Raw genomic sequence first — 26,779 nt, 5'->3', positions numbered from 1 at the left:
TTTCATTAGCGGTTAAAAACGTCTCGCGTTAAATAGTAGTCTAATTCGGTACAATTGGTTTTAACGCCTGATGCAAAGTGTAGGCCTATAGGAGTACACATGAAAACCCTGAACAAGCAGCGTCGCTCTGCTCTGTCTTTCTGCTGTGCCCCATTCACGTAGTAGTTTTACACTATGTAGATTAAACTCTGCAATTAATCCGCGGTTCACATGTATGTATGAACTGTGGTGGTCCGTTACACTCTAGGCTATATTCAACATCACTGATTAAGTAGCCTAAGTCAATCCAACAAACAACTGGACTTTAGGGTCAAGTGTTGTTGTATCCGGCCCATGTCCTGGATGTGAAAGCCTCCTTACTGGACTACTGAATATAATAATATTCCATTATATTTTGTATTTTGAATTGTTACCTGCCACCAGAATTTTGTGATTTCCTTGCAATAAATATTGACATTTTTACCATAAATTGGTGCCTAAAAATGTATCAGAATGCAGGAATTGAAGTCATTACCCTCAGAATTTCCTGGGGGAGGACACCCAGACCCCCTCCCCCCCCTGCTTTGTGTGTTCCCGCAAAGACAAATTCTGAGCAAGGAAAAACCCTGAAGTATAATCACAGACAGCCATAAAAAACATTTAAATTGCAGAGTTAGAGTTATAACTTAATATGTACAGTGTCAACAGAGAAACACAGACAATTGAACAGACAGTGACAACATACATACTACATACCTACATACTGTAGAGAATGACAGTAACAGCATACAAACGGCATAAATAAAAATTTGTTATAAACGTGTGCTCTTTAAAAAGTAGAAAGCATTGTTTGCCAGTTACATTAAATGTTTAAAAATCCGTAAATGTCCGTGGGTGGGGCTGCATGGGCGTGGTAATGTGGGCTGGTGTGGGTGGGTGTGGGTGTGGTAGTAAGGAGAAAGAATAGGAGAAGGAAGTTTGTGTGAGGTGGACCTGGTCACCACAGACCCAAATCTTCTCAGCTGTTGCTACTGTCATATGCTGCACTGTCTCTTCATGTGGCACTATTATTTATATTATAACAAGGTAATGCAATGTGTGATCAAGTGATGACTGATTAACAGTAATGTAAATGCTAAATGCCCTAATACCTACATATCATGTAAGACTCAATTTCTCCATTTCTTTGCACAAAACTCTCCAGAAAGTGCCATTTAATGGTTTATTTTTTTTTTTTAAATGAGGGGGGGAGGGGGCTGTCGCAGCGTCATGGGTGCGCCGTATATTTTCCTGCTTTTTTGTCCTTTGCCAATCACACCTATGAATTTAGAGTTCTACCAAATGCCAACATTTATGCTGCCCCTTGATCAGAGATTTAAAAACCATAACTGCAGTCAAGTATAATATTTTCCTTTTAGCATTTTTTGGGAATTGAATGTTTCTTAAAGTGGCCCAAAGACATGAGTGCCAATTACAGAATGAAAAACCTCAATGAATGGTTTAATGTGGGTCTTTTTAAATGAGCTCTTTTTGTATACCTGTGACCAAGCAAAAATAGACTACTCCAAAACCACTGCTATTTTGTTAATTGCTTTGAAAGCCTAAAAGGCAACTTGTTTTAATTGTAATTTTCATTGCTTCCAGGCAAGGATGTGTATTGATTAGTAGAATCCGTTTAAATAGGGACATTATTGTTATTTTTTTCGCCTTGGTACCCGTCAGGAAGAATCAATGGCTGGTTTAAGGTTCCTAAGCTCCCCTGAGGTCTTGCAGCACAAATGTATTGATCCTCTACATACACTACCTACCCCTGGATATGTTCAGTATTCACAATTTGCCCTATGTGACCTTTAGGAGAAGCTCAGAGTGCCACCTTTGCCCGTAAATACATGCAGGGAAAAAAGTGTTGTGGTGGTTTTTATTTATTGGTTGTCTTTGTGGTTTATGTATTACTGCTGGCTGTAAACCAAATTGCCCTCCAGAGATAATAAAGATACCTTGGAACAGGGATCCAAAGTGTTGTTCCGAGCTTCATGCAGTTGCTCTGTGCACACTGTCAGTGTTCGGAGTGATTCCACAGGGAAACCACATGTACAAGATGTCTGAAATCTGCCTACAAATTGTCTGGCATAGGCACTGAAGTGGCATAAAGACAAAGAAATATCTGCACATGTGCTGTGTGGTATATATTGAGCAAGTGGGAAAAGTGAGAGAGACTGTGATAATCTGTAATTTGGCTCTGCTGAGTCTGTGGGCTCTGTAATTAACCCCTGAGGCGGGGAATAAAAAGTTAAGGCAGCTCGTTGTGAGATACAAGGTCACGAGAAGGAGATGAGATGATCTTGCTGAGCTTTAGTCCTTTCACTAAAGAAGTATGTTAAAACTAGGGCTGAACGATTTTTGAAAATAATCTAATTGCGATTTTTTTCCCAAATATTGCGATTGCGATTCGATATTCGATTATTTTTTTAAGCTCTTTGTCTTCTGTATTATTCAACAAAGAATAATAATATAATAATTTATAGTATGAACACACAATTAACCACTAGACAGTTAAATAAGTAAAAATATAGTGTGTGTATGTATGTATGTGTATATATATATATATATATATATATATATATATATATATACACACACACACACACACACACACACACACACACACACACACCAGTGTATTTTTTTTTACAGTGCACAGAGGAGCTGCCTCCAGCCCCTCCCCCTCGTGAAGTTGCGTGCTGCCGTGTGCACTTGTTCAGAGAGGCTATGGTTGCGTTAGCTAGTTGCTGGTGTTCTTGCCGTGGGATTAACTGTACTAATAAAACTGTTGAAACACCGCGGCCACGCTGCTGTGAAAGCTCCCCGAACGTCATTTATCAGTCTGATTGATTACCCCTCTCAGTGGCAGCTCCTCCACTCCATATCTTTATAACGGAGCTAACCGCTAATCAGAGCTAATCGTTGCCAACCGAGCCTTGAGTTCTGTGTGCCTGTATCCATTAACTGCATGTATGGACTCAAGCCCGAATAAAACCCTTCATTTTATTAAAATGGCTGTAAAAGTTTTAAACTACAACTCAGAGTTGTTTGAATGACAGAAATCTGCTCAAGGTACGACGTAGCGTTGGCGTGGTAGTTAATGCTTTCTCTACGGAGTGCAGACTGATTTGCTCTCGCGAGTCATGTGACCAAATCGCAGCCTTTGCGATTAGGAAATCGCGTTTTAACATATCGCGATATTATCGCAAATGCAATTAATCGTTCAGCCCTAGTTAAAACGGCATATTTTAAAAAGGATATGGTAGGTATTTGCCTCTGACTTGAAATGAGACGACAAACCTGTTTATTGTCATTTTTGCCTCCCGTCTTGCACCGTCACTGAGAAATGCATCAGCGTTCACATGACAAGGCTTTTAACATTCCGTACTATGTTTCTGTGTTTTAAGATTAACACTGTGGGAGGGGTCTGTTGGTATGGAGAGAGCTTTTGGAATGCTAATCTTTCATGCTATTTGCTATTCAGAGGAAGCTGCCAGGGACCCCCCCACCCCCTTTTACCCCTCTACCCCTCTTTTCTCTTCTGTTGCACAAGACTCCATAGCTTACAGGAAACTGGTGTGGGACCATCACACCACTTCAGTCGCATTCAAGCATCTGTTGCATTCTTGCCGTTGGAGATGTCGCCTGGCTCAGTTGGTAGTCTCATTGAGTTTGTCCTCATTGAGTTTGTCGACTATAAAGTGGCCCTAGGATCTTATTTCCTAACTGGCTGCCTCATTTAGGGAAACCAGTTTGAAAACCTAGTGGCCAATTTTGAATCGGGAAATATAGCAGAGGGGGTAATGGGAACAGTGACCGGTTGACTGTCTGCTATTCACGCTAATTTTTCATTGGGCCCCCTTCTTTCTTTGTCACAGCCTTGTTTACCATCAGGCAGCAGACAAATACATTTGCATTTAGGCCTCCCCTTTCACGTTTTTAAGCTGCAACTGTCAGAAGCAATCACATAACTTCAGGGAACCTTGTCAGATCTATAAACTTTACTGTGTGCCATCAAAACAAAGGGTTTTGGCATTGGATGTTTTAAGTGAAATCATAAAGAATAAAAAATGGTACAACAGAAAACAATAGAAGGCAGTTTATCCTTGTTATTTTTGTCTTTCCAGTAGACATTGACCTGCTCTTTGACATTATCCAGAAAGACAGCATAACCGGTTTATTACTGGTGTGGAAAAACATATTCTAAACAGAGAAATAATCTTTGTCCCCTAAACTGGTGCTATTTTGTCAGCACTGCAGTCAGATGCTGTTATTGCGTAGTATCCTCAGAACAACTCTATTTTTATGAGCATGGCCAATGAAAAGCGCATTTGTGTTTTTTACCAGGGTCAGGGGACTCATCCCCGCTGGCTCGTAATAAAAATACATGCAGAACACAAACTATCTGCTCCCCTGAAAGACCTGGAGGCACCATGTGCAGATGGGCCTTTGTTTTTGAACTCCTTGAAGAACTCCTTGAAGAAAATCCTCTCAGACTTCTCCATGTTTTATACCTCTTTTACACCAACTACCAGGGTCGGACAGGGTTATCTGACCTGTATTCAACCATAGACTGCATATAAAGATGGATGACACATCTCCTCTTCCTCCCACTGTGCAAAAGTGAAGCCAAGATATCCTGGATACAGGCGTTGCCATCTTGTGACTTCATAGTCTGCGTGGTAGTTGCGGTGGAGCCGCAATAATCAAAGTCCCGCCCATACTATACTATATACTATATTGATCTCTAGTCATGACAATTCAGATACGACAAGGGTCACAACCCGGGAGCAATGCATACCAATTACCTCAGTGTGTAACAGTGTCTGTGTTCTGGACCCACCATCCCATATCAATCATTCACTGTCCCCAACATTAAAAGGACCATATTGGTCCGAATGTAAGACAGGTTGTTTTTCCCTAGAAAAAAGTCTGACAAAGTGGGGTCCTCTTATAATCGGGTTCTAGACTTTCAGCTGTTCAAGTCGCAGAACGTAAGGGACGTCACCTGTTTCAACAGCTAATAGAGAAGTCAGCGCTAAACTATAGAAATGAAATGATCCATAATCCATTTAATTTTAATATTACAAACAGCTGGTCGAAATAGCTGAGTAGACGGAGCCTCAACGAGCACCCGAAAGCACGGTAACGTTATATAAGAGAGAGGGAGAAATAAACGTGTTTTTGCCGATTCATAACTAGAAGTGTAACTGTAGCAAGCATCTCACTATCACTAACGTTATCCACATTCATACATAGACGAAACAAATGATATATCCAGCTACAAAAAGCCTGGAAGTCGGAAGTACAACGAGGCGTTGTCATGGAGATGTTACACCGTCTAAAAATGCAGAGAAAAAAAAAAAACAGCCAGAGAAAATCTTACCGTGGTCCTCAAAGCGGCTACTTCCAAGAGATTGACAGGAGAGTGTGATATTGTGACAGAAAAACGTAATGGTGGGATGCCCATTACCAGAGCAGTCATTCAGCTGATGGCCTTGGAAATATTTACCATTAATTTAAATGTGATACTTTCATCTAAAAAGATATTGAAAATATTATTTTATTTAAAAGATGTTAAAAACAACAGCCTACCTTGTTTTATTCAATGTGTTTTTATTAGAATTATTTTCAAATAAAATTATTTTCTTTATGAAAACAATATTTGGCTTTTATTAAGTATTTTTCCAAAAATGAGTCTTATAATCAGGATCGTCTTATATTCGGTCGAACCAGTCTATCTCATGTAGAAATTTGGAACCTTTGCCCACTTGATTTTCCAATGGATGCCTGGTCAAAGTGTATCGGTGTACATCCACTCATTTGTTTCCTGACTACTTGCATTTCATGTCAACCAGACCTTTCCTTTTTGTGTTTGGTGATGCGTGTGTATTCATTATAGAGCTGAAGCAAACTATTTTGATAATCGATTAATCGTCGGGGTCATTTCTCAAGTAAAAATGTGCTCGTATCAATTGTGTCAGTATATGATGCTTTTCTTTTTACTATATGATGGTAAACTGAATATCTTTTGAGTTTTGGACTGTTGGCCGAATAAAACAAGCTTTCTCCCAGCACCTTGGACCGTGGAAAATTATACATTTTTTAACTACTTCCTGACTTTTTTTTGACAAAACGAATAATCAATTAATTGAGAAAACAATCTTCAGATTAATCAAAATGATAATTACTTGCAGTCCTAATTCTTTATAACCCCTCTGATCATGGTATTGTTTTTTTATTGCATTGAAAACATTTAAATCCAGTATGACAAAGTTAGTTGTTCCTAGAGTTATTACCAAGGATTCCTCAGTAGATATGGTTTAGTTAAAAACAAAAACAAAAAAAACCTGCCTTATTACCCTTTTATGTGTGTCATGGGAAGCCTAGTCTCACGTCTGTGCTTTGCCTATCTTTGTTATCCTGTGCTTTCCTAAGCTTGGAGTATACACATCCTCTTAACTCCTCAAAGCTTTGGCTTCAGCTCGGCCAACAAAGCTCCATCATCGCCATGTGACAGACAATGTGCACACCCATTATAGAAAAGTGTGTGATTTCTTTGTGTATTTTGGTGTGTAGACCTGCTTTTTATATTTTTTATTTTATTTATTTATTTATTTGTTTTTTTCAAGTATATGTGCGCCTGCTCTACCCACTGAGCCAACCTGGCCACAGACCATGCCGCTTTTTGAGCTTAAACTATACTGCACACACACCTTCACCATAGTGAAGAATAGTCGCTGTTGCATTAAGTTAAAAGACAGTCCTGTATTGGACATTTACTCATCTGTGAATCCCAGTAAGAGAGCGTTTCCCCTTTTTTTGAAGTCTTCTTCTGGCTTATGGGTTGATCCCCACTGCAGTAGTCGTAACTTGTATGAAAGAAAACCGCTTTCTTTCCCTGACAACCTACCTGTTTCACATTTGAAATTAACAGCATTATGATAATTGCCCTTCTAAGAGGCTTTGAGATTATTAAAACTTGGGAATCAAGTAAAGGGCAGAACCATTTTATGTGGTTTAGGTGCTCCTCTGACAAGTCAAGCAAGAAAAAAAGTAATTAGTTACAGTTTTCATGGAGATCTGGGCAATTGTGCAATCCTGTCATATGATTTTTGTGGAATGCTTCTCCCTGAGAAGTTATCAGCTGTTCAGTACTCAGCTGTTAAGATGTAGAAATAAGCGTACCGTTTTAGCTTCCCACTGTTTCTGCTTCTTCTTTTAACACACCTTCTGCTTTGCTGAACATGTCTCTTGTTACTTTAACACATTGAACCTTTCAGCAGAGGTAGTGGTTTATTTTCTGAGGTCTAGTGGCAGTTTACTCATAACATGACCGTCTGGACATGTGAGATGAGACTGGATGCACCTGATGTAGGGTACCTTGTGTTTCTTCTACTGTCGATGTGCAGATCCATTCGGTCCTTTGTTTGATTGAGGAGTAGCTTTGACATTTTGAGGTTCTTTCGGTTGTCAAGCTGAACAAAATGCTCACCTTACTGGTTTTTAGAAATTGCAGACCTGTTGTTCATACCAATTCTACAGAAGATTCTCGGATTCTTTAGGTCTTGAAAGGGAGAACTTAAAAATGAATTGGGAGTGTGGTCCGTGTTCACACATAAATTTACATGTGGTGGTGGGTGGTGCAGGATGTGACGGCGCGACGTGCGATGGCTGGGTTCAGTAATAGACTAGTCAAACAAAGGTTTTTGAATTATTTATTGAAAAAAATGATGCTCATTTGCATATAAGTGATGTCATCGCGCAGTTATTTGCATAAAACTTTGTGGTTGTCGGTTGCAGCGAGGGAGAGATTACTAAAGCAAAACTCAGAGGTGCAGTTTATTCTCTAAAATGAGAATAGTTGGTCCACCTTAAAGCCAGCCCACCTTAAGTTAGTGAGCCTGTGCTAAAGTTGTCACCTGTCACTTTAACCAGCAGGTAGCAAGCAAGACACGGAAACTGACAGCGACAGAAACTGTACACAGACTGCACTGCTACGTTCACAGCTATAATTTTACTGCTACTTCATACTCATCGACAAACACACCTCTCTTTTCCCTCTCTCTCTCTCCAATGCGGACTTGCTAACGTGAACTACAGCAGCCGCTGTGTGTGCAACATGCATGGTGTGGGTGTGGCTGTGACCCTGTTTTTGCCACTGTGTGTGCGAACTATCATGCGGCACGACGAGCGGACGACCGTCCCGTGGGTCGGCTCCATGGATGTATAATAACGGTTGGCTCGTTGTCCAGATCCTCTCCACGTTATATAAAAACACTTAGGCCCTGCGCCTAAGCTGTATTATGGCAGGGAAAACCCTGGACTTCAGCTTCTTCCTGTTAAACATTTATCAGTAGTTTTGAAAAATTGAACAAGTTCATACATTGTGTGGTCTAGAAATAGACGGATATATGGCACAGGGCAATAGCCTGGCCACTCAAGCAATATTTTCCTTCCTCTCAGATTTATTAGAGCATTCAGAGTCGCCCTGTAGCTGATGAGCGTGCTGTATGCACTGTGAAGGCTGGTTTTTCTTTGACATTTGGGCAGAGAGGGTGGGTAGGCCAACGTGTCTGTAATAAGTGGTGCTTTGACAAAGGAGTACTGGTATTGTCTTTGCTGGATGACTAAGGTCCAGGCAATTAATTTTAGTCACTAAAATAAGTTTCGTAATTGCCATTTCAGGGCTCCAGACTAACTTTTTTCACTAGGAGCACAGTGGCCCCCAACTGCAAATTTTAGGGGCACAACCAGAAAATGTAGGGGCACACACCGTAAATCAACATGCTAACCAAATATTCACATTTCTACTAATTTCCACTGTATTACTAATAAATACTTTGATAACAGATGCAGAAATTACAATGTGCTGTTTCAAATTCAGTGTCACTTTTGAAGATGCAACATAGAAGGTTAACTGACAGCACCATCGTTGTCATGAAAAACTAAATATATATATATATATATATATATATATATACCAGCTCTAGTCTACAATTACAATGAATTCAACTTAAAATTAAACATGCATTGTTTAGGCTACTACTGAACCAATATCGGTACCGATACCTGAAATGTTGTAAATTGTTTTAGTTGGATATTGGATGTGAAAAGAAGGAAATGTTTCTTCCATAACATTGCGCTTTGGATGTGTGTGAATTTCCCACACCAGGAGTAATTTATATAGTTCTATTTTATAGCGATCAATTATCTATTCAAAAAATGTTCTATGCAAAATGTAATATTTTCTATTAAAGAAAAGATAGAAAATAAATATTTGTGTGTGCTGTAAAGTGGTTAGAAAAAATGAAATCGGAATCGGCTAAAATCGGTATCGGCTGGTCAAAGTCAATGAAAAATCGGAAATCGGAATCGGCCTAGAAAATTGTAATCGGTGCATCTCTAATTATAGGCAAAGACAATGCAGCTATAGTATCGAAATGTTTACGTTTTCAAGCAGTTAGGAGACATTGCTGTTGGTGAACTTCTATTGGACATTTATCATTATGTTGTAGACTAGATATAGGATGTAGGGAAATTAAGCAAAGGGTGTAGGCTCTGTTCGTAAGTGTTGCTCATTTTTAAATGGTGTGAAAGTGAATGATCATGGAGCAGTAATTAGGAGGAAGTGATGTCACTGGCAGACATGCTGGTTGGCTGACTCACCTCTCTTCTAAGAAGGATGAGGTCATGCATCTCTTCTCAACCCTGTCTCTCTGTTCGTGTCACAGGCTGCTCTCTCCCCCTCTCACTCCATTAAGGCTTTATAGTACATGGGAGAGTTGCTCAGTACCGGAGGTCTGACTGACCACAACATTGATATAGCCCATGTGAGACTCACACGGGTTTCATTGTATGACACATTTCTTGCACTTTAAAAAAGACATTGCTGTTGTGTTTTTTAAATAGTTATTGAATGATCAGTGCTGTTTTCAGTTATGATTGCCTCAGAAAAAGCCTTTTCACATTGAAAAAGACCACGTTTACAGCTACAGTATGGGCTTTCAGACTTTCTATTGTTCTTTTTCTCTTTTATCTGTGCACTCTGTCCATATACTCGCCCTGCCCTCTTTCTCACTATCTCTCCATCACGTCATCTAGCTGTGGGCTGCTAGTAACCATGGAAACCAGATGGTTTGCTCTCCTGTCGAAGTTAGTACAGATCTTTTGCCGTTTTCTTCTCAGTCTTTGGGGACTGGGTATATTCAAAACTGCATGTTGGTGTGTAGTTTGTTTTTTATTATTTTGGCCCATATATGGTAAACTGGGGGTCAGGGGAGCGGTGGGTACTTTGTGTTCATATTTGTTCACCACTGAAGCTCTTTTACGGATACTCACTCTGTCCATGTTGTGCTTATATTTGAAAAAATATGCAGAAACAGGAGGTGTTGTATATAAATATTAGCCCCCATTTTGTTCACTTGCCTTGCTGTGTGGCTGTGCTGTTTGTGCAAATGATATAGTGTGTACACTATTGTTTTTGCACCATGCAAAAACACTTGAAATATATTACGGATGCGTCGATGGCAGTAGCCAATGTTTATCTATTTTGCGCTGCCTTAATGTTGTGTTAATTGGTCCGAGTTATACAACAGTAGCCTACCCAGACTTAAAAAAAAAACGTTCCTGTGACATTTCAAGCGTACAACGATTACCTGAATGCTAATAGAAAAACAGAGCGATGACCTGGAGGCCAAGAGAGCACAGCCAGTGTGGCAACATTTTGCCTTCTCCGTGAGTTATGGAAACAAACAACGAAGCATGTGGGCTCTGACGGGACTCTATGGGGCCTTCATGTACACTTGCTAATGGTGGGGAATTTCTCCTCATTCACAGTTAGCGTCAATATTTTTTTATAATGAGATTTATTTGTTTACCTGGTGCAAAAAAACCCAACAAACATCGGTATCGACATCGCCCAAATTAAATTTCTACACCGATATTGGCTGAGAAATCTGCAATCGGTGCATCCCTAAAATATATTGAATATGATTCATGATTACCATATCATTTCCTGAAGCCAAACTGCTCTACCATGTGGTTTGCATGCAACATGGAAAGTGAGGCTGTTTATTAAAGTTGTAGAAGACTGAAAGGAGACTGGCGTACAAAAATTCCCAATTGGCTTGTATTCTCCATAGAGCTACATGTAACTCATCAAACCCCTGAAAAGTGAATTGATTTCCTGCCCTTTTCATGTTCTGCATATAACTATTTGACTAATGCAGAACCATGGAATGCTTTCCATAATTTCAATCTTTCCCTCTGATACCCCATCCTCTAAATTAGACGCTACATGGCTGGTGTGACATATTGTTGTGTTTGGTTGAAACACACTTGCTCATACACATTCTCCTTACACACCCACACATCAAAGCTCTCTCTGTGTCTCAGCTTACATCACCTGCAGCTTTCCTTGCCTGCTTATGCACTTTCTTAGACATGCTAGCACACCCCAGCCCTCCCCTCTGGTTTTCTAGACTTCAGGCAGGCAGGCTGTCACAGGAGAAGATAACCTCTTGCTAACCTTGAGCTGTAATAAGGCCTGCTCCTGTTGTCATGGCGATTCAGGTGGGCAGAGGGAGACGGCGGTTTCAGCGCTCAACACTGACCGAGAGGGCGCAGGGGGGGACAGGCCGGGCTAACAGATTGTATCTTCCCACCCCCTTCATATTGGCACCTCAAAGACTTGCCTGCTGACAGCTTGTCTGGCTTCTCCTGGCATTAGTGGTGGGGTTCGCTGTACGCAAACACAGGACAGCTGGAATCAAGCAAATATGTATTCATATTTGAGTAAATATAGCATTTTTATCGGATATTAATGAATTCATTGTCTTTGTTTGTGCTCTTTACCTCATTTTCCAGTCTTTTTTAAGTCCGTTTTTTTGCCAAGTCTGTAATAGAAAACGGACTCTGGAGAAATAAGCAGTGTTCACATGAGTTGTTTGATCATTTAAACTGCATGGTTAAGATTCTCTTTTGATGAAGGGGTACTCCAGTGATTTATCATTGCAATTAAAAAAAGAACGGTCAAAATTGAAACCGCAAATGCCAAGATGTCTGGACCTTTAGTCCTTAATAGGATCAAATTCAAACTCCAGACCCAAAGAACATAAACTGTCTCCAAAGACCAAGCAGTACTTCTTGTAAATAGTGTAACATTATTAATGTCTCTGTAAGGATGATTTAGGATTAGCATTCATAAAGTTTGAGGTCCCCCTGGGGAGCTATAGCCACATGTTTCCTGTTGAATGTTAGCTAAACCATGCTAGTCAAGTTAGCACAGCCTGAATAGTTAGAGCCACTGGTAAACACAAATGAGTAGCTTATATGTTTGACAGCATAATGATTTCTCTGTAAATTACTGGCATTATTATTTCTTATGCATGTTGTAAGTTTGTGGGTTTCCCTTATGGCAGCCCGGGAGACAGAAAGAGGACGGGTGAAGATGGCCTCCTTTCTCCTCACTTTCAGCTCTGCCTGTCTATTGTCTGTCCTATCTGGACATCTCTCTTCACGTAGGCTGTTTGAAATGGTAGGACAGAAACACACCTCTGCTACAATCCCCACCATCTTTTGTGTTGCTTCCTGAACGGTGTGGTGTCTCTGAACATTTACTTATATTTGTCTGCAAACGTATGCATTAAAAGGAAATGAACTGGAGTAAAACAGTATGCAGAATAGGGCTGCCCCCTGAAAGTCGAATAATCGAATCACCAGTCGTTGACCCCTCAGTCGACGGAGATTCTTCAAGCTGAGCAGTTGTTTTTTTGTTTTGTTCTTTTGTCAGTCAGTGTGCAGAGGGAGCGCTCCTCGCTTTCACCCTCCACTACCTCGTCCCATCCGCTCGGTGAAGATGTCAGTGACGAGTACAGAAAGCTGTGGAACCAGACCCAGGGTGTGTCAAGTGAGACAGAGGCAGCTGTTTGGTGGAAGAGAGTCTTTGCCTGGTCAGGCTCTGAGACAAGTTATCTTCTGCCTTCTGCTAAGAAGTGGTGAATGTACAGCTGACAGCAACCTAATCTAATATAGTCTCTGGCTTTTGTTTAATATCAAGTGTCGGCAAAAATGATGCATGTCGTAGTGTGAGCTACTTTATCACGTTGCCTTTTAGCGAAATGCTCTGAGTGAATTTAAGTTGGGCTTTTATTGTGAAGGGTCAAAATGGAATAAGGGGCGCTGTCAATACGGAAGTTAATAAGGCTGAATCTCATTTCTCTGTCTTACCCCTTCCCCTACCCCTTTGTCTTACCCCTAGCCCTTGTCCCTCGAAACAGAATGGTAAGGGTTAGGGGTGAAAACATACCCCTCTGAAATGAGACACCACTTGGTTACGGTTACGTCATCATACGTCATACATGCTTAGGTCTGTTTGCAATAAAAATTTTATACACACTGCATGGTGTGTTGTATATCTGTTTCAGTTATCACTGTTTTGAATGTCATTGATGTTCAGAAACACTTTTTGTTAACAAAAATCTAAAGTAAACATAACAGGTAAAAACATTATATAAAAATATATTATATTACAGAACCATTATAAACTATTAGAACCATAACTTACATGTCACACACATATAAAAAAGGCACTCAAATGTATAAAACTAAAAAGACACACAAGACCACAAAATAAAAAAACTACAGCTATTCTGAAGTTCTAGACCCCAGTCTGATGCCTGTTGGCCAGTAACCTTTCCCTCCAACCTCCATTTCTTTCATTAGTGTCCTGTATCATAACTAACAACAATGTACAGGTGCATGAACAGGAATGAATTACATATGATTACAATAATACAGTACCAATACAATAATGAATGGCTACAACATGAACGCAGAAACCTCTGCTCGTTTTCTGCCTAAAAGCGGATCAGCTGCCGGGTTTCCTCCTTCCTGTGTGATACAGGACGGTATATGTAAAGCACATATCGATGTCTCCATAGCAAGAAGTGTTATGCACTGATATCAAACGAAATTCGCTGCTAATGTTGTTTAGTTAAAACTGTAGACATGCATGGAGTCCATTCAAGGCAGAGAAATGCGGGACTGTTGTGCAAATCAGCAATGTAACGTTAGCCTTTGCGTTAGCGTGGCAAACTAGCAATATTTAAAAAAAAATAAATAAATAAATAAATAAAACGTTTAACTTAAGAACATGGTTGCAAATATATATGTACAGGACTGTGTAGAGCACAAAACAATACTGTCGTAATTTTAAATCAATTCTTTAAGCCGAAAATACTCTCTGGTTGATCTGGCCGCCATTGTTCCGGTTGCGCAGTGTATTCTGGGTACCCCTCAGTTTCAAGTAAGCTCGGGACTTTGCTTGGTTTTAAGAGGTATCTACCCCTTCCCCTTAGCCCTACCCCTCAAACAAAACAAGAATTGGGATAGCCCTTACTCTCACGTGAACGCGCAAAACTAAGGGGAAGGGGTAAGGGGAGAAATGAGATTCAGCCTTAAAGTGTGTTGGACTTCTTGGTTCGTGCTGGTTCAGACTATGGAGCCCCCGTGTTTGCATTTGGCTATAGTAGTCATGCATTAGCTCGTAGGTCGAATATTCATGTTCAACAGCCAAATCCGATTCGTCTAACAAAATTCTGAGTTGGGTACAGCCCTAGTCCAGAAGTGTTTTCAGTTCACAGGGATGATCCTGCCTCTCCATGATTTGTCTGTCTGTCTTTCTCTGTGTGTATGTAGGAGATGGTGGGATGTACGCAGGCTCTCATTTCCCCCATATCTGCACCATGGGGAGTCATCCCTTCCCATTATTTGCCCACAGCAACAAGAGCTCATTATAGAAGCCAGACAGATGTGTTCTCGATTTGTGTCAAATGGGCGGAGAGGGGTGTTTGTGTGTGAGAGAGCAGGAGACCGTCTGTGTGTATTGTTATAGGTAGTGCTAGACTGCATTTATGCATGCCAAGCATTTTTATTATATAGCTAGAACCATGATAACACAGTCTGAATGTGTAACATTTACATCTTTGTCTGACACGTTTCCTGAACATGCAAATTTTCTGTCTTTGTTTTACAGTGTTGAATACAACTCCATTACTTATGTCGTTTCTTGTGGCACTTTAACAACTATCTTGTCTGCTAATCAGGAGAACTAATTACGGGCCTCTTTGTCTGTTTCAGAAATCGAGCGATAGCCGATTATCTACGTTCCAATGGATATGAAGAAGCATATTCCACTTTCAAGAAGGAGGCGGAATTAGATAATGTGAGTAGATTAAGGGTGGACACACATCCACACAGCCAATCAGACCAATTTATACAAACAATATGCCTTGATTTCCACTATATTTCTCATTTCAGTCAACATGTTCACGAGTGTGACCGGGAGCACCTGCACCCAATTATGGTGGTCTGTTTGATTATTGGAGGAGGGGGTCTATGCTACATGGATTTGCTAATTCATCTTGAGCTTTTATCCACTTGTGAATAATGAATTTACTATAGTACTCTATATGTACTGTTTTGTTTTCTTTTTACATTATTGTCTTTGCTTTCTGCCGAAATGAGAATGTGTTGGGTTTGAATATGTTCAAAATACACTTTATCAGCTACACCTGTCCAAATTGATATAGCTGTTGTGCCATTTTTATGCCTATAATGTTCAGTTTGTGTTGACACTCTCATAGAGGTGTTAATGAAATTATATGTTTTAGCATTAGTTTATGTTTAGCAGATCATAGTTGTGGTGTTGTACTGAACTGCATTATATTTTGAAAGGTGTTCCCTTTTCTGTATGTAAATAGTTAGGACAAAAAACTAGAAACACCCCTAAATATAATGTAGTTCAGTATGACACCACCTTAAACTATGACCTCAATAATTAGGGGTTTAAGCCTGAGGGGGCTACGATCCTGCGTATGCAAGGCAACGCGGATCCCAGTACCAGCCGTGCTTGGAACCGCACCTTAGAAGATGCACCTTAGAGCAAGATTTCCCCCCCGCAAAATCGCGAAATGTGCAAAACCTACTTTTTCGGACTCCTCCTAGGGTTTTTGGCTGATCTGCTTGAAACTCCGCATGTATATGTATCTTAAGATGGCCCTGACTAAAAAAAGTACTGGCACCAAAAAAAGGGGGTCAACCAGAGCCGTACCATGCAGTGAAAACACGGCAAAAGTATCTTTTTTTCACCTTGTGTTCACATGACAACCCACCCCCCTGCTCCTCTGTGTCTTTATTCATTTTTCTTCCAGACGTTTCTCTGTGGTGGCCCGGTGGAAGCAGGCTAAATAATAGATGAATGGCACGGAGGGACAGGGATAGGTGCACCCTGTTGGGTATTAGTGCTCAGCCACACACACACCTTGGCAGCATCATGCTAAACAATCAAGTGATTTTAGCACCATTTTCCTGAGGCCACGTTGTAAGGCATTTCCTATGTTTGTTAAATGTGGTTAGATTTTGTTTAGAAATTGAATGTTCTTTACCTTAGCCTTTTGTGGCTACTTGAGTTGAGCAGTGTAAGATTAATGCTACGTTAGGCATGTTCTGGTTTTAATAGTAGGAATAATAAATGAGGCTCATGCATTTTTATTTACCGTTATAAAAGAAAATGTACGTATCTGCATGCATATACAAACACACATGCATGGTTACTTTCCACTCTCAACAGATTGGCAGGCTGCAGTGAAGTCTGGCACTTTTCATGTGTCTGTCTTTGTGTGTGTTGGTGTAATGGGCAGAGTGTCCAGGCAGATGGCAGATTAGATGATGGCAGACTTGTCCAAACTGGGTTCCCTCTCTGTTTTCTTTCTCCTCTATTTCTGCGCTGTGGCTCAGTCTTTGTCCCTATATATACCTCATGTTAGTCTGAGCACTCACATCCTGTCATTGAGAAGTGTTAAATATACGCATCGGTGGTGCCTGGAACTCTCTGATGTCTCTAGGTCGGCTTTTGTTTCCAGCCGAGGCTTGAGGAGCTAGCTGTGAAATTGAAGCGCAACGCTCATTTTCTCCCTCACTGACACTCGTGGCTGTCTGTCAATGTGGGTTTTTGATGCTTTGATAGTTAGTAATGGCCTCAAGGCATTGTACACACAGTGGTACCAAAACTGTTGTATTGGATGTATAGAATAACAAAGCTTCACTTCTTCTTTTCTTTGTTGTCCAGTGTTTGTATTTTACTTAAAGGAAAGACGAAAGTCCTTTTGTGTGTGATAGTTAATTTGATTATATTGTGTTATATTTGATGCTTTCTTATATGATAGTAAATTAAATCATTGGATATGTTATTGTTGCTTGGACAAAGCAAGTAAATTGAGGACATCACCTTAGGCTCTCGGTCTGGGAGCATTTTACACTATTTTCTGACATTTTGTAGACCAAGCGATTGGTCAGTTAATTGAGAAAATAAACAGCAGGTTAATTGGACAATAATCATTAGTTGCAGCCCCAAATTTATTTTTAGTTTGTATGTAGCGCCAGAGAAAAAATGCCACCGCATTGTTTGTTTCTTGGCAGTAAGAAACTGCCTGTATGTGCCACAGAGTCCGTTATGTAAAAGCTAGTGGCCAGCTCGTATTAGCCTGCAGGTGGAATCAGGCTTCTGTCTGCCAAGTCTGCCACAAGTTAACTTCCACTGCTGCTTCCAGTACCGGTGTGTGGCTGTAAGCTGCCTAAGCCTTTCTTGTCTGCAGGAGATTAGCTTGTGTGAGAAGGATTAGGACTAGGATGTGTGTTTATGTGTGTGTAGTATGTATGTGTTTGTGCGTTCTACAGTAGTTTGGCGGTGTCTGGCAGTCAGTATTAGCCTGTGAGCGGTGTGTAAATAATTCCCTGTTCTTTCTTACTATAGCCAAAGACCTCAACATGCCACCCCAGCTGGCCCCCCTCCCACAGGCCTCAACGATTATGCTGAGCCCACAACTTTGATTGGCTTTCTTCACATGTTTGCCTGATATCTTTTTTTTTTTTTCTGCCCCCTCTTTTCTCCACAGAATGAAGAATTGGATAAGAAGTACGCTGGACTTTTGGAAAAGAAATGGACCTCAGTCATCAGATTACAAAAGAAGGTTTGTGGAGGGTTTTCTCCTCAAAGAATGCTTGTGAGGATTGTATTCCTTTGAATGGTACATGGCCTTACTACTAAATCTGTTAACACAGAAAGAAAGAAAGAAAGAAAGAAAGAAAGAAAAGAGAGAAATATTTATATAATACTTATATTACTTATACTATATAAAAACACACTCTAATTTAACAACCTTTGTTTTATATATTCCCTCCCTTGTGTAATTATCTATACATACTTATATATATATATATATATATATATATATATATATATATATACATACACACAGGAATCCTCTACAGTAAAACAGTCAAACTTTACACCGTTTAGCGGTAGCTGTCAGCATTGTAACCGTGTTTAATCCAGCTACTAGCTAGCGGTAGGCTAACGTTAGCTGCTGTTGAGTATAGTGTTAACTAGCGTCACGTGCAGCAATGTTTCTGTTGCCTGTAACGTCTGTTTCAGAGCATCCGAGAGAAGTGCAGGCATATCAGTGGCACCAGAATGAGGCACCGGAATCCGCGTTGCTATTCCTGCAGCAGCAGGATGTGTTACGAGGAAGTACGGCAAAATAGTAGCCTGTTAGGCACGACGCAAAGCCGAGTGAAGTGAAAATAAATTAATAAATGGCGGCATGCAAGTAATAACATTTAAAAAAAAAATGAACGTGTTATGCTCGACCCTAAATCACATCACGATTAACACGTTAATGCTGACAGCCCTTATATATATATATATATATATATATATATATATATATATATATATATATATATATATATATATACACATACACATACACACACACATACACATACACACACACACACACACACACACACACACACACACAGTGCATATTTCTATATACCGAACTTTCTGCGTATACACTGTTAAATGGTACCTGTACACTTCTTGCAGGTGATGGAGCTTGAATCCAAATTGAACGAAGCAAAGGAGGAGATCACCCTGGGTGGGCCCGTAAGTCAGAAACGCGACCCCAAAGAATGGATCCCTCGCCCACCAGAAAGGTACGCGCTAAGTGGCCACCGCAGTCCAGTCACCCGCGTGATCTTCCACCCAGTCTTCAGTGTTATGGTGTCTGCTTCTGAGGACGCAACGATAAAGGTCAGTGCTGCCGGATGATGGGAGTGATGGTCTGACAATGGATTTGTTGCAGAGCTTGCCTTCAAATGGGGCTGTTGAACTAATATCTGTAATCTTTTTTTTTAAATTATTATTTGAAATTACGTTTCAACAGTTTTTCAGGGTTTTCAAACCATGTCCTGCAGAGAGCTGAGAATCTGCTGGTTTTCCAAATAAAAGCTCCATCAGGTGATTTCACTGATTTAGTTTATTGTCTTTGGAGCTGAATGAGCTGAAGGTGTGCAAATCAGTGAAACAGCTAATAAAGTCTCCATAACCATGTACTTTACAGCTCTTAGTGCACATCAAGGTTTCTAAGGCCACAGTAGGTTATAGAAACGGGGGTAATACCTTCATAATTCTTATGATGACCTTGAAACATTTCAGTTTTCCAGGGATGAAATGCAGCTGCCATGCTTATCTGACATCTTGGGTTTTTGGGACATTATTCACTTTGGACATGTAATTGCTCAAGTGAAGCATCATAATAAACAGATTTATTTCCTCTGCCAAGGAGGTTACATTTTTGGCTTTGTTAGTCTGACTGTCAGCAGGATTTACGAAAAAAGTACTGGCCCATATTCATAAAACTTGGTGGAAGGGTGTTGTACGGGTCAAGGTATAACCCATTCAATTTTGGAGCGGATCAGAGTTACGGGTCAGATACACAGATTATTTTTCACTTTTAACTTTGCTTGATAGGGCATTTGTCCTGCATTTATGTGGTGTCGGAATATGTCAGAAAAACTAGTTCCTAATTTGGAAGATTCACACTGCATTAACATTGTGAGATGCCTTGGTGGAGGTCTGCACTCTCGGCGTGCCCTTCTAGTTTTTTATTCCTTTTGTTTTTTTTTTTATTTGTAGTGAAGCAAAATAATGTCAGAATGTTGTCTGACATGGATGATGATAAGACAACAGTATTGATGTCAAACTGAGGTCACAGATTCAGTCATGTGTCGCAGAGCTGAGTTAAGGTTATTCATTAAGCCAAATCTTACATGGTGGCAATATAGATGTTGATGGTAAGTCTCTGTAAAACATCTGGTAGTCTGGTTTGAGTACCCTGGTGATGGCAATACTCTGTTGAGCTGTTTGTTCTGTATATTTTATTCATGAGACAATGAGAGACATGTTCATCTCCTCAGCTACACCCACACAGCATGTATTCCTCACTCCGTTTTGGCATCTTCCTCCTTTTTTTCAATCCCACCCCTCGCTCCCACTACAACCCCGCCTCCCAGCATCCTGCCTCATTTATCTTTCACTTAAAGCATCAGCTGCCCCACCATCACTACCCGCTGTCAGAGCCATCCATCCCACAGGAGGAGTCAGGCCTTGGCCCAAATTTAAAATTCCGCCCCGCTTTCTTGCACCTCTTTTCCTGGCTGCCTCGTCTCTTTGGGCCCTGGCCTGACTCTCCCTGTGTCCTACTTTTCTCCTCTTGAACAGCTGTTAAATTTTTAACTGAGGAGTAGACCTTGTGCTCTTTACACTCTGTCACTGACTGAGAGGCTCATCAGCTTTTCACCTCATGCCAGTGAGGCTGCCTAGCCTGATAATAAGACTGAACTGCCATTTTGTTTCTTTCATTCAGCTTGACAGTGCTCATGTTGGCCGGTTTATTGTCCTAGAGCAGTGAACTTAAAGCAGTAGTTAGACATTGAGAAATACACTTTTTGGCTTAGCATAAAGACTGGAAACCGGAGGAAACGTCTAACCTGGCTGTGTCCTAAGGTCCACCTACCACCATCTCCAAAGCTCACTAATTAAGGGGTTATGTGACTATTTCTTGGCTGGAATCGGTTGCCAGGCAACCAGCAGAGACTCCAGGAAGTTACTGGCCCAGGCCAAGAAAGAGTTTGAGTTGTTATTTCTTACTTAACCTGTACAACCTGTACAGATGCATCATTCTCATGCCAGCATTTTTGTGGCTACTTGATGTAGCTCATGAATGCATGTAGCTATCTAGCTAGCAAGCTATGCAGAGAAAGACCGTTGACTTTCTTAATGCCTGAAAATATCTGAGATGCGGGCAGCGAGTCAGAGGTCTGGAACAAAGCTAGAGGCTGCCTGCCTTTACCCTTATTCATGAAGGGTGTTAGGTGTCACATGTTTTGTTTTCTATAGTCGAACCATTTTCCCTTTCACCATTTCTTTTCCTATTTATATTATATATTTTCCTATTCCTCTGCTGGCATTGTACCTTACTGCTTTAGTTTAGTGATTCTCTGGTCCTCATCCTCCCCTTCTTTTATCTCATCCTCTCTCCTCTGCTAACGTGGCAGATCTTTGCATGGCAAGATGTTACCTTGAGTTCAACTCTAACCTTTCATAGTATGTAAATCAGCAAGTCCCGGGCGTAGCACTGTGCTCACTTAGACATTTCAACCAGAGGCTAGGTTAATTTAAACGAGGGCAAAGAGCTTGGGTGTCAGCTTACTTATTGCTTACCTCATAAATGGCATATCAAATAAAGTATTTGTATTATTGTTGGGATTTGAATGACAAAGAGCCAGGGCATTTTCCCTGAAAGAAATTACTATTAATTATCATGAAAAAGGGCAGGTTTTTGGCTTTAATAATGTCCCGGAGGAGTGTCCGTTGGAACCGGTTTTGACACGGCATTGAGTTACAGGTAGTTAATGGATTATGCATGCTTTAGATGCTGCTGCTAAATACTGTTTTGTGTGTAAACCTGGTGTACCTCCAAACATATTAACTGCATTGATCTTCTCCAGGATAACCCCCCCTCTGCACTTTGTACCTTGCAGCCATCTGCACTGTCTGTGGGGGAGGAGGGGTCTCCTGTCACCGTCTACCCAAAATCCCCTACCCCAAGAGAGGAACCAATGAGGGTTTATCCCTCAGTGACAAACCGTCTGTCTGCTTCGAAATCTAGAAATGTAACCTCTTTCTCAGGCTAGAAAATTAGGCTTACTATTGTACACTCTATATACTCTATATTCTGTCTGTACTCCAACTGGCAGTGTCATACTCCGCACAATAAACTACCTCTCTGTTTTTATCAGACCTAACTGTAACCCTAATCAGCATCCTGGCACATGCATCTCTGCCAATGGCAACAGCTATGCTTCACAGACTCTGTAATTCAATATACAAAGAGTGTGTGGTGTCTGCAAACTGAGGCCTATCTGAGCTCTTAAGGTGAATGTCATTGCAGTATGGTAATTTTAGGCGTTCTGCCATCAGCATATCTTTTTTGTGGGATTGTAATGACTGCTCTGGACAGCTTGGTTCTCTCTCTCAGCTTGTTTTGGGTGCTGGACTGTCCAGCTGAGAAACGAGGTGACATGGGGCCACAGATAAAGTGACATTTGGGGGCTTTACTGGGGCTTGGAAAGGGATTCAGTTTTAAATGAAGAGCATACATGTGTTTCTCAGTAATATACAGACTAATAAAATATGTATGTTCTCTTATACAAAGGTTTCTCTAAAGCTAATGTTTGAATATGTTCTCTTCTCCAGGTGTGGGACTACGAGACAGGAGACTTTGAACGCACACTGAAGGGCCACACAGATTCGGTGCAGGACATCTCTTTTGACCAAACCGGAAAACTGCTAGCATCCTGCTCTGCAGACATGACTATCAAGCTGTGGGATTTCCAAGGCTTTGAGTGCATCAGGACCATGCATGGTAATAAGATAAAACTTGGTTAGATAAAAAAATGCTTGGTATGACCACTTTTTCGATGAGCATTGGCAGTAATTTGGAGCGATGCATCACAGCTGCTACCATTTGTGTTGCCGATGTGAACAAGCTCTGTTAGGGTTTCCACGTCATTGCATCATAAATGTAGCTTGTGACTGTACGCAGGGCTCAGGTGGTGCAGATGCTGTTCGTTATCACATTTGATGCTGCTGATGAGCCTCAATCTGCTCCAGGTTACAGCACCCTATGCTGAGATTCACAACCAGCTCTGACAAACGGACTGTTTTAGCCATCATGTCTACTCCCCACCACAGCATACTACTACAGGCACTTGAATACATAAATAGATATTTAAATTGTAAAGAATTGGTTTGAGTTTTTTTAATAAGCCTAGTATCTACATCATTTTTTTCTTATCTAAGAATCTATGACACCATTGGTCATATCTTCACTGTCTTCTCCTTAAGCATACACCCCCTCCCCCCCCCCCTCCCCCGTGCAGCAGTCTACATGTGCCCTCAGGCCCTGCTGATTGTGAGGATTTTTTTTTTTCCTTGTTGTAATTGTGAGAAGGCCCCCCCACCAACAAGCCAGCAGCAGCCCAAACAATATGAAGCCTTTTGTTCTCCTCTTCATAACTCTGCTAGAAGTGCCCATTAATGTCTGACTGTGAAACAGACATGAATGAATATCAGTGAAATAAATAAGCCTACTTAGCGAACAGACACGAAGCGCTTTGGCATTCATTCATTTATGCTGGAGTTGTAAATCCTGCATTTTGTACAAGTGAGCAACAGATTTCACTGGCTGCCAATCATTTTTGTTGTAAAGGAGGGTGTATGCTACTGGCACACTTCCTCTAACAGACAAGCTGCGTTCACACTGTGCAGGAAATCTGCGCACATCGTTGTCTAAAACCTTCTATTAAACTGAACCCACCGTCTAGTTTTGTTCGAGTTTCCCTCCATCTGTCCTTATTTTTACTCACATCTCCATTCACTTTTAATTCATCTACTCAACCTTACCTCCTTTTTTTTCTTCACTCCTTTTTTTACATCCTAAAAAAAAAAAACATGAGGCCAACTGGTGAAGTAGATTAGTGCCGATTTGGACAGCAGTTTAATTATCCTCTTCAGCACCGTTAGCACTTTTCTGTGTTTTACCCATTATTGCCACCCATTATTGGAGCCTGATGCACAGACACACACATACTGTTAAGCTGGCCTTTTAGAGAACACTTACTGTTGTCTTCGACTGTTTAGCAGCTTAAATATGGCCCAGCGTCTATGTAATTAGGCATCTCTTATTCTCTGTGGAACAAAGTAAGCCCCAGCTAATTTAATTGGCTAATTACAACCAAACCTATCATTTTTTGGTGCTCTTGGTGGCTAAAGGTGTGTAAAAAAAAAAAGAAAAGAAAAAAAGAAAATGACTGCTGAATTCGAGTATGATTCCTCTGTTTATAGTAAAGAAGGAAAAATAGATTACATTTTACACAAGCTTCAAATGTTGATTTGTGTTCAGAAAGTTTTATAATGTTTTTTGGCTCTTACTAAGATCTTGTTTTTGTCTTTTCTGTTTTCCAGGACACGACCACAATGTTTCGTCTGTAGCCATCATGCCCAATGGAGATCACATCGTTTCTGCCTCAAGGGACAAAACCATAAAAATGTGGGAGGTGGCAACTGGGTACGCACCCTCCATAGACCACTGTGGTTTTTTCGCATTATATTCTGTTTGGTTGATCAAATCCACTCTGACAACATGATAACTCTTTTACTGTTTTCTGTGCATCAGCTACTGTGTGAAGACCTTCACAGGCCACAGGGAGTGGGTCCGTATGGTGCGGCCCAACCAGGACGGCACACTGATTGCCAGCTGCTCCAACGACCAAACAGTGCGCGTGTGGGTCGTGGCCTCCAAAGACTGCAAGGCTGAGCTGCGGGAGCACGAACATGTGGTGGAGTGCATCTCCTGGGCACCAGAGAGCGCCCACCCCACCATCCAAGAGGCCACAGGCTCCGAGGTAAAAGACCGCTCAGACCTCTTTCTGTTTTCCTGAAACATTTGCAGACTTGAGGGCTACACTCAGACAAAGTTACACTACAGAGTTCAATGTAACAATTTCAGACCAATACTCAGGTGATCCAGTTTGATTCATCATGAAAGCAGTGGAACAGTAGCACATCATTTTTAGGTGTGCTAACTTGCCGTTCACTGATGAACATTTGGTGGGACAAAGAAACAATTTTTCCAGACGCTGGCCCGCATGAGATGATGACTTACTGGTCAACCGACTGAGCAATTGTACAACCATCAAACACAAAGTGTGGTGATGGAGCTGATGTGCATCCTTGAGTAAAAGCAGACCTAACTGGTAAATGCATGGTCATGTAATGTTTTTTTGACACTATCACATGATGCAGAATGTGTTCCTTCTCTACATGCGTAGCCATTTCAGTGAGTCTCATAGGTCACTGCTCAGACTGACAGCCATGTGAACAGACTGGCTGGAAATGAAGAGTATGCTTGCATAATCTGTGATAATCTGAATATCAGCATAGCCTAGAGTCAGCCCAGACTCCCGCCTCATGCCTTGTGATCTCAAGTGCGTCCAATTGTAGCCATGTCAGATTAAAACAATATTTGCTTGTAGCAGTTGTCCCAGTCTAACCTGTGTGCAGTGGGAAACACTGTTCCGCTTGTACAGAAGCTAATTGTTTTAGTGTTTTTGATTCTTAACTCAAGTGAAACATGCACACAAAATACCCCCAGGTATTTATTTGGGATGTTCTGCTTTTCTGTATGTTCTGGTACAGTGATTGCCTGATTTCTGTTTTCCTTCTTCGTTTTAAAACTTCAACTTTATTAACGCCACAGTAACATTACCAGACATTACTACATCCTTAAACATTTTAACAGACCGAAGCAGTGAAATGCAGCTTCACTGATTCTCCAGTTATTGTTTAGATGCACCTGCCAGCCTGTTTGAACACAATCTCCACCGATGCAGTTAAAACTATCAGGCTTGTAATGACTGTTAGTTCCAGTATGCCTGACACAGCTTTCAAACATTTTTGTGTGAACAGTACTTGGTGGTAAATGTTGCAGTTAATGAATTTATTCAAGCTAATCTCCCTTTCCCCATGTTGACGGAGTGGATTTTTTAATCTAGTAAAACAGGAATTGATGATATTATTCAAAATAATTCGTAGTATTTGATTCTACTTAGTATTAGTTTTGCACCATTATTTGTATTACATTTCTCCCCTTTGTTCTTAACCAGACCAAGAAGAGTGGTAAGGCAGGCCCCTTCCTGCTGTCTGGCTCCAGAGACAAAACCATCAAGATGTGGGATGTTAGCATTGGCATGTGCCTTATGACACTGGTGAGGACCATCTTAGACTAAACATTTTTGTATTTTTTATTTGTATGTATATTTTAATATTTGGGTGACATTTTTAGAATGAGAACATTTTGCATTATGAGTGCGATGAATTGGTGTCTAGCAGTATGTGTTTGTCTCACAGGTTGGCCATGACAACTGGGTGCGTGGTATCCTTTTCCACCCTGGAGGCAAGTTCATTGTGACCTGTGCAGATGATAAGACCTTAAGGATCTGGGACTACAAGAACAAGCGCTGCATGAAAACCCTGTGTGCCCACGAACACTTTGTTACCTCTCTGGGTAAGCTAAAAAAAATAGCTTCACGTTTGTTATTGTTTGACCAGTTAGTCTCCTAAAAGTGCAGCAGGAACCTCTTTATTCCACGTTCACTGGACAGTGGAGCTGGTTTCACAAATATCTGCTTTAGCCAAAGGTTGAGTAATTGTAAAGAAGCCCAGTGTCTCCACCGGCATGTGTTGAGCATCCTGAGGGTTGCTGGCAGCTGGGCTTTAAGCGGGAGA

General features: G+C 40.9%; 1 protein-coding gene across 3 annotated transcripts in view; it reads left to right on the top strand.

The window, feature by feature from the left end:
* The window catches only part of LOC116048315 (lissencephaly-1 homolog), a 48,149-nt gene that overhangs the window by 14,067 nt on the left and 7,303 nt on the right, over nucleotides 1–26,779 (top strand). For 2 of the 3 annotated variants that reach the window (XM_031297331.2, XM_031297332.2), the window contains exons 3-10: nucleotides 15,163–15,247; nucleotides 17,979–18,053; nucleotides 18,974–19,180; nucleotides 22,688–22,856; nucleotides 24,458–24,560; nucleotides 24,669–24,897; nucleotides 26,158–26,259; nucleotides 26,402–26,558. In XM_031297331.2, the coding sequence (XP_031153191.1) occupies nucleotides 15,163–15,247; nucleotides 17,979–18,053; nucleotides 18,974–19,180; nucleotides 22,688–22,856; nucleotides 24,458–24,560; nucleotides 24,669–24,897; nucleotides 26,158–26,259; nucleotides 26,402–26,558 (1,127 nt within the window). The remainder of the gene's footprint in view (nucleotides 1–15,162; nucleotides 15,248–17,978; nucleotides 18,054–18,973; nucleotides 19,181–22,687; nucleotides 22,857–24,457; nucleotides 24,561–24,668; nucleotides 24,898–26,157; nucleotides 26,260–26,401; nucleotides 26,559–26,779) is intronic. The other variant, XM_036001217.1, reaches the window with a different exon arrangement.

The sequence above is a fragment of the Sander lucioperca genome, chromosome 5, assembly GCF_008315115.2.
Source record: "Sander lucioperca isolate FBNREF2018 chromosome 5, SLUC_FBN_1.2, whole genome shotgun sequence".
In the NCBI taxonomy this organism is placed as follows: domain Eukaryota; kingdom Metazoa; phylum Chordata; class Actinopteri; order Perciformes; family Percidae; genus Sander; species Sander lucioperca.
The sequence above is the reverse complement of the archived record's forward strand: the minus strand, read 5'-3'. Positions and strand labels throughout refer to the sequence as shown.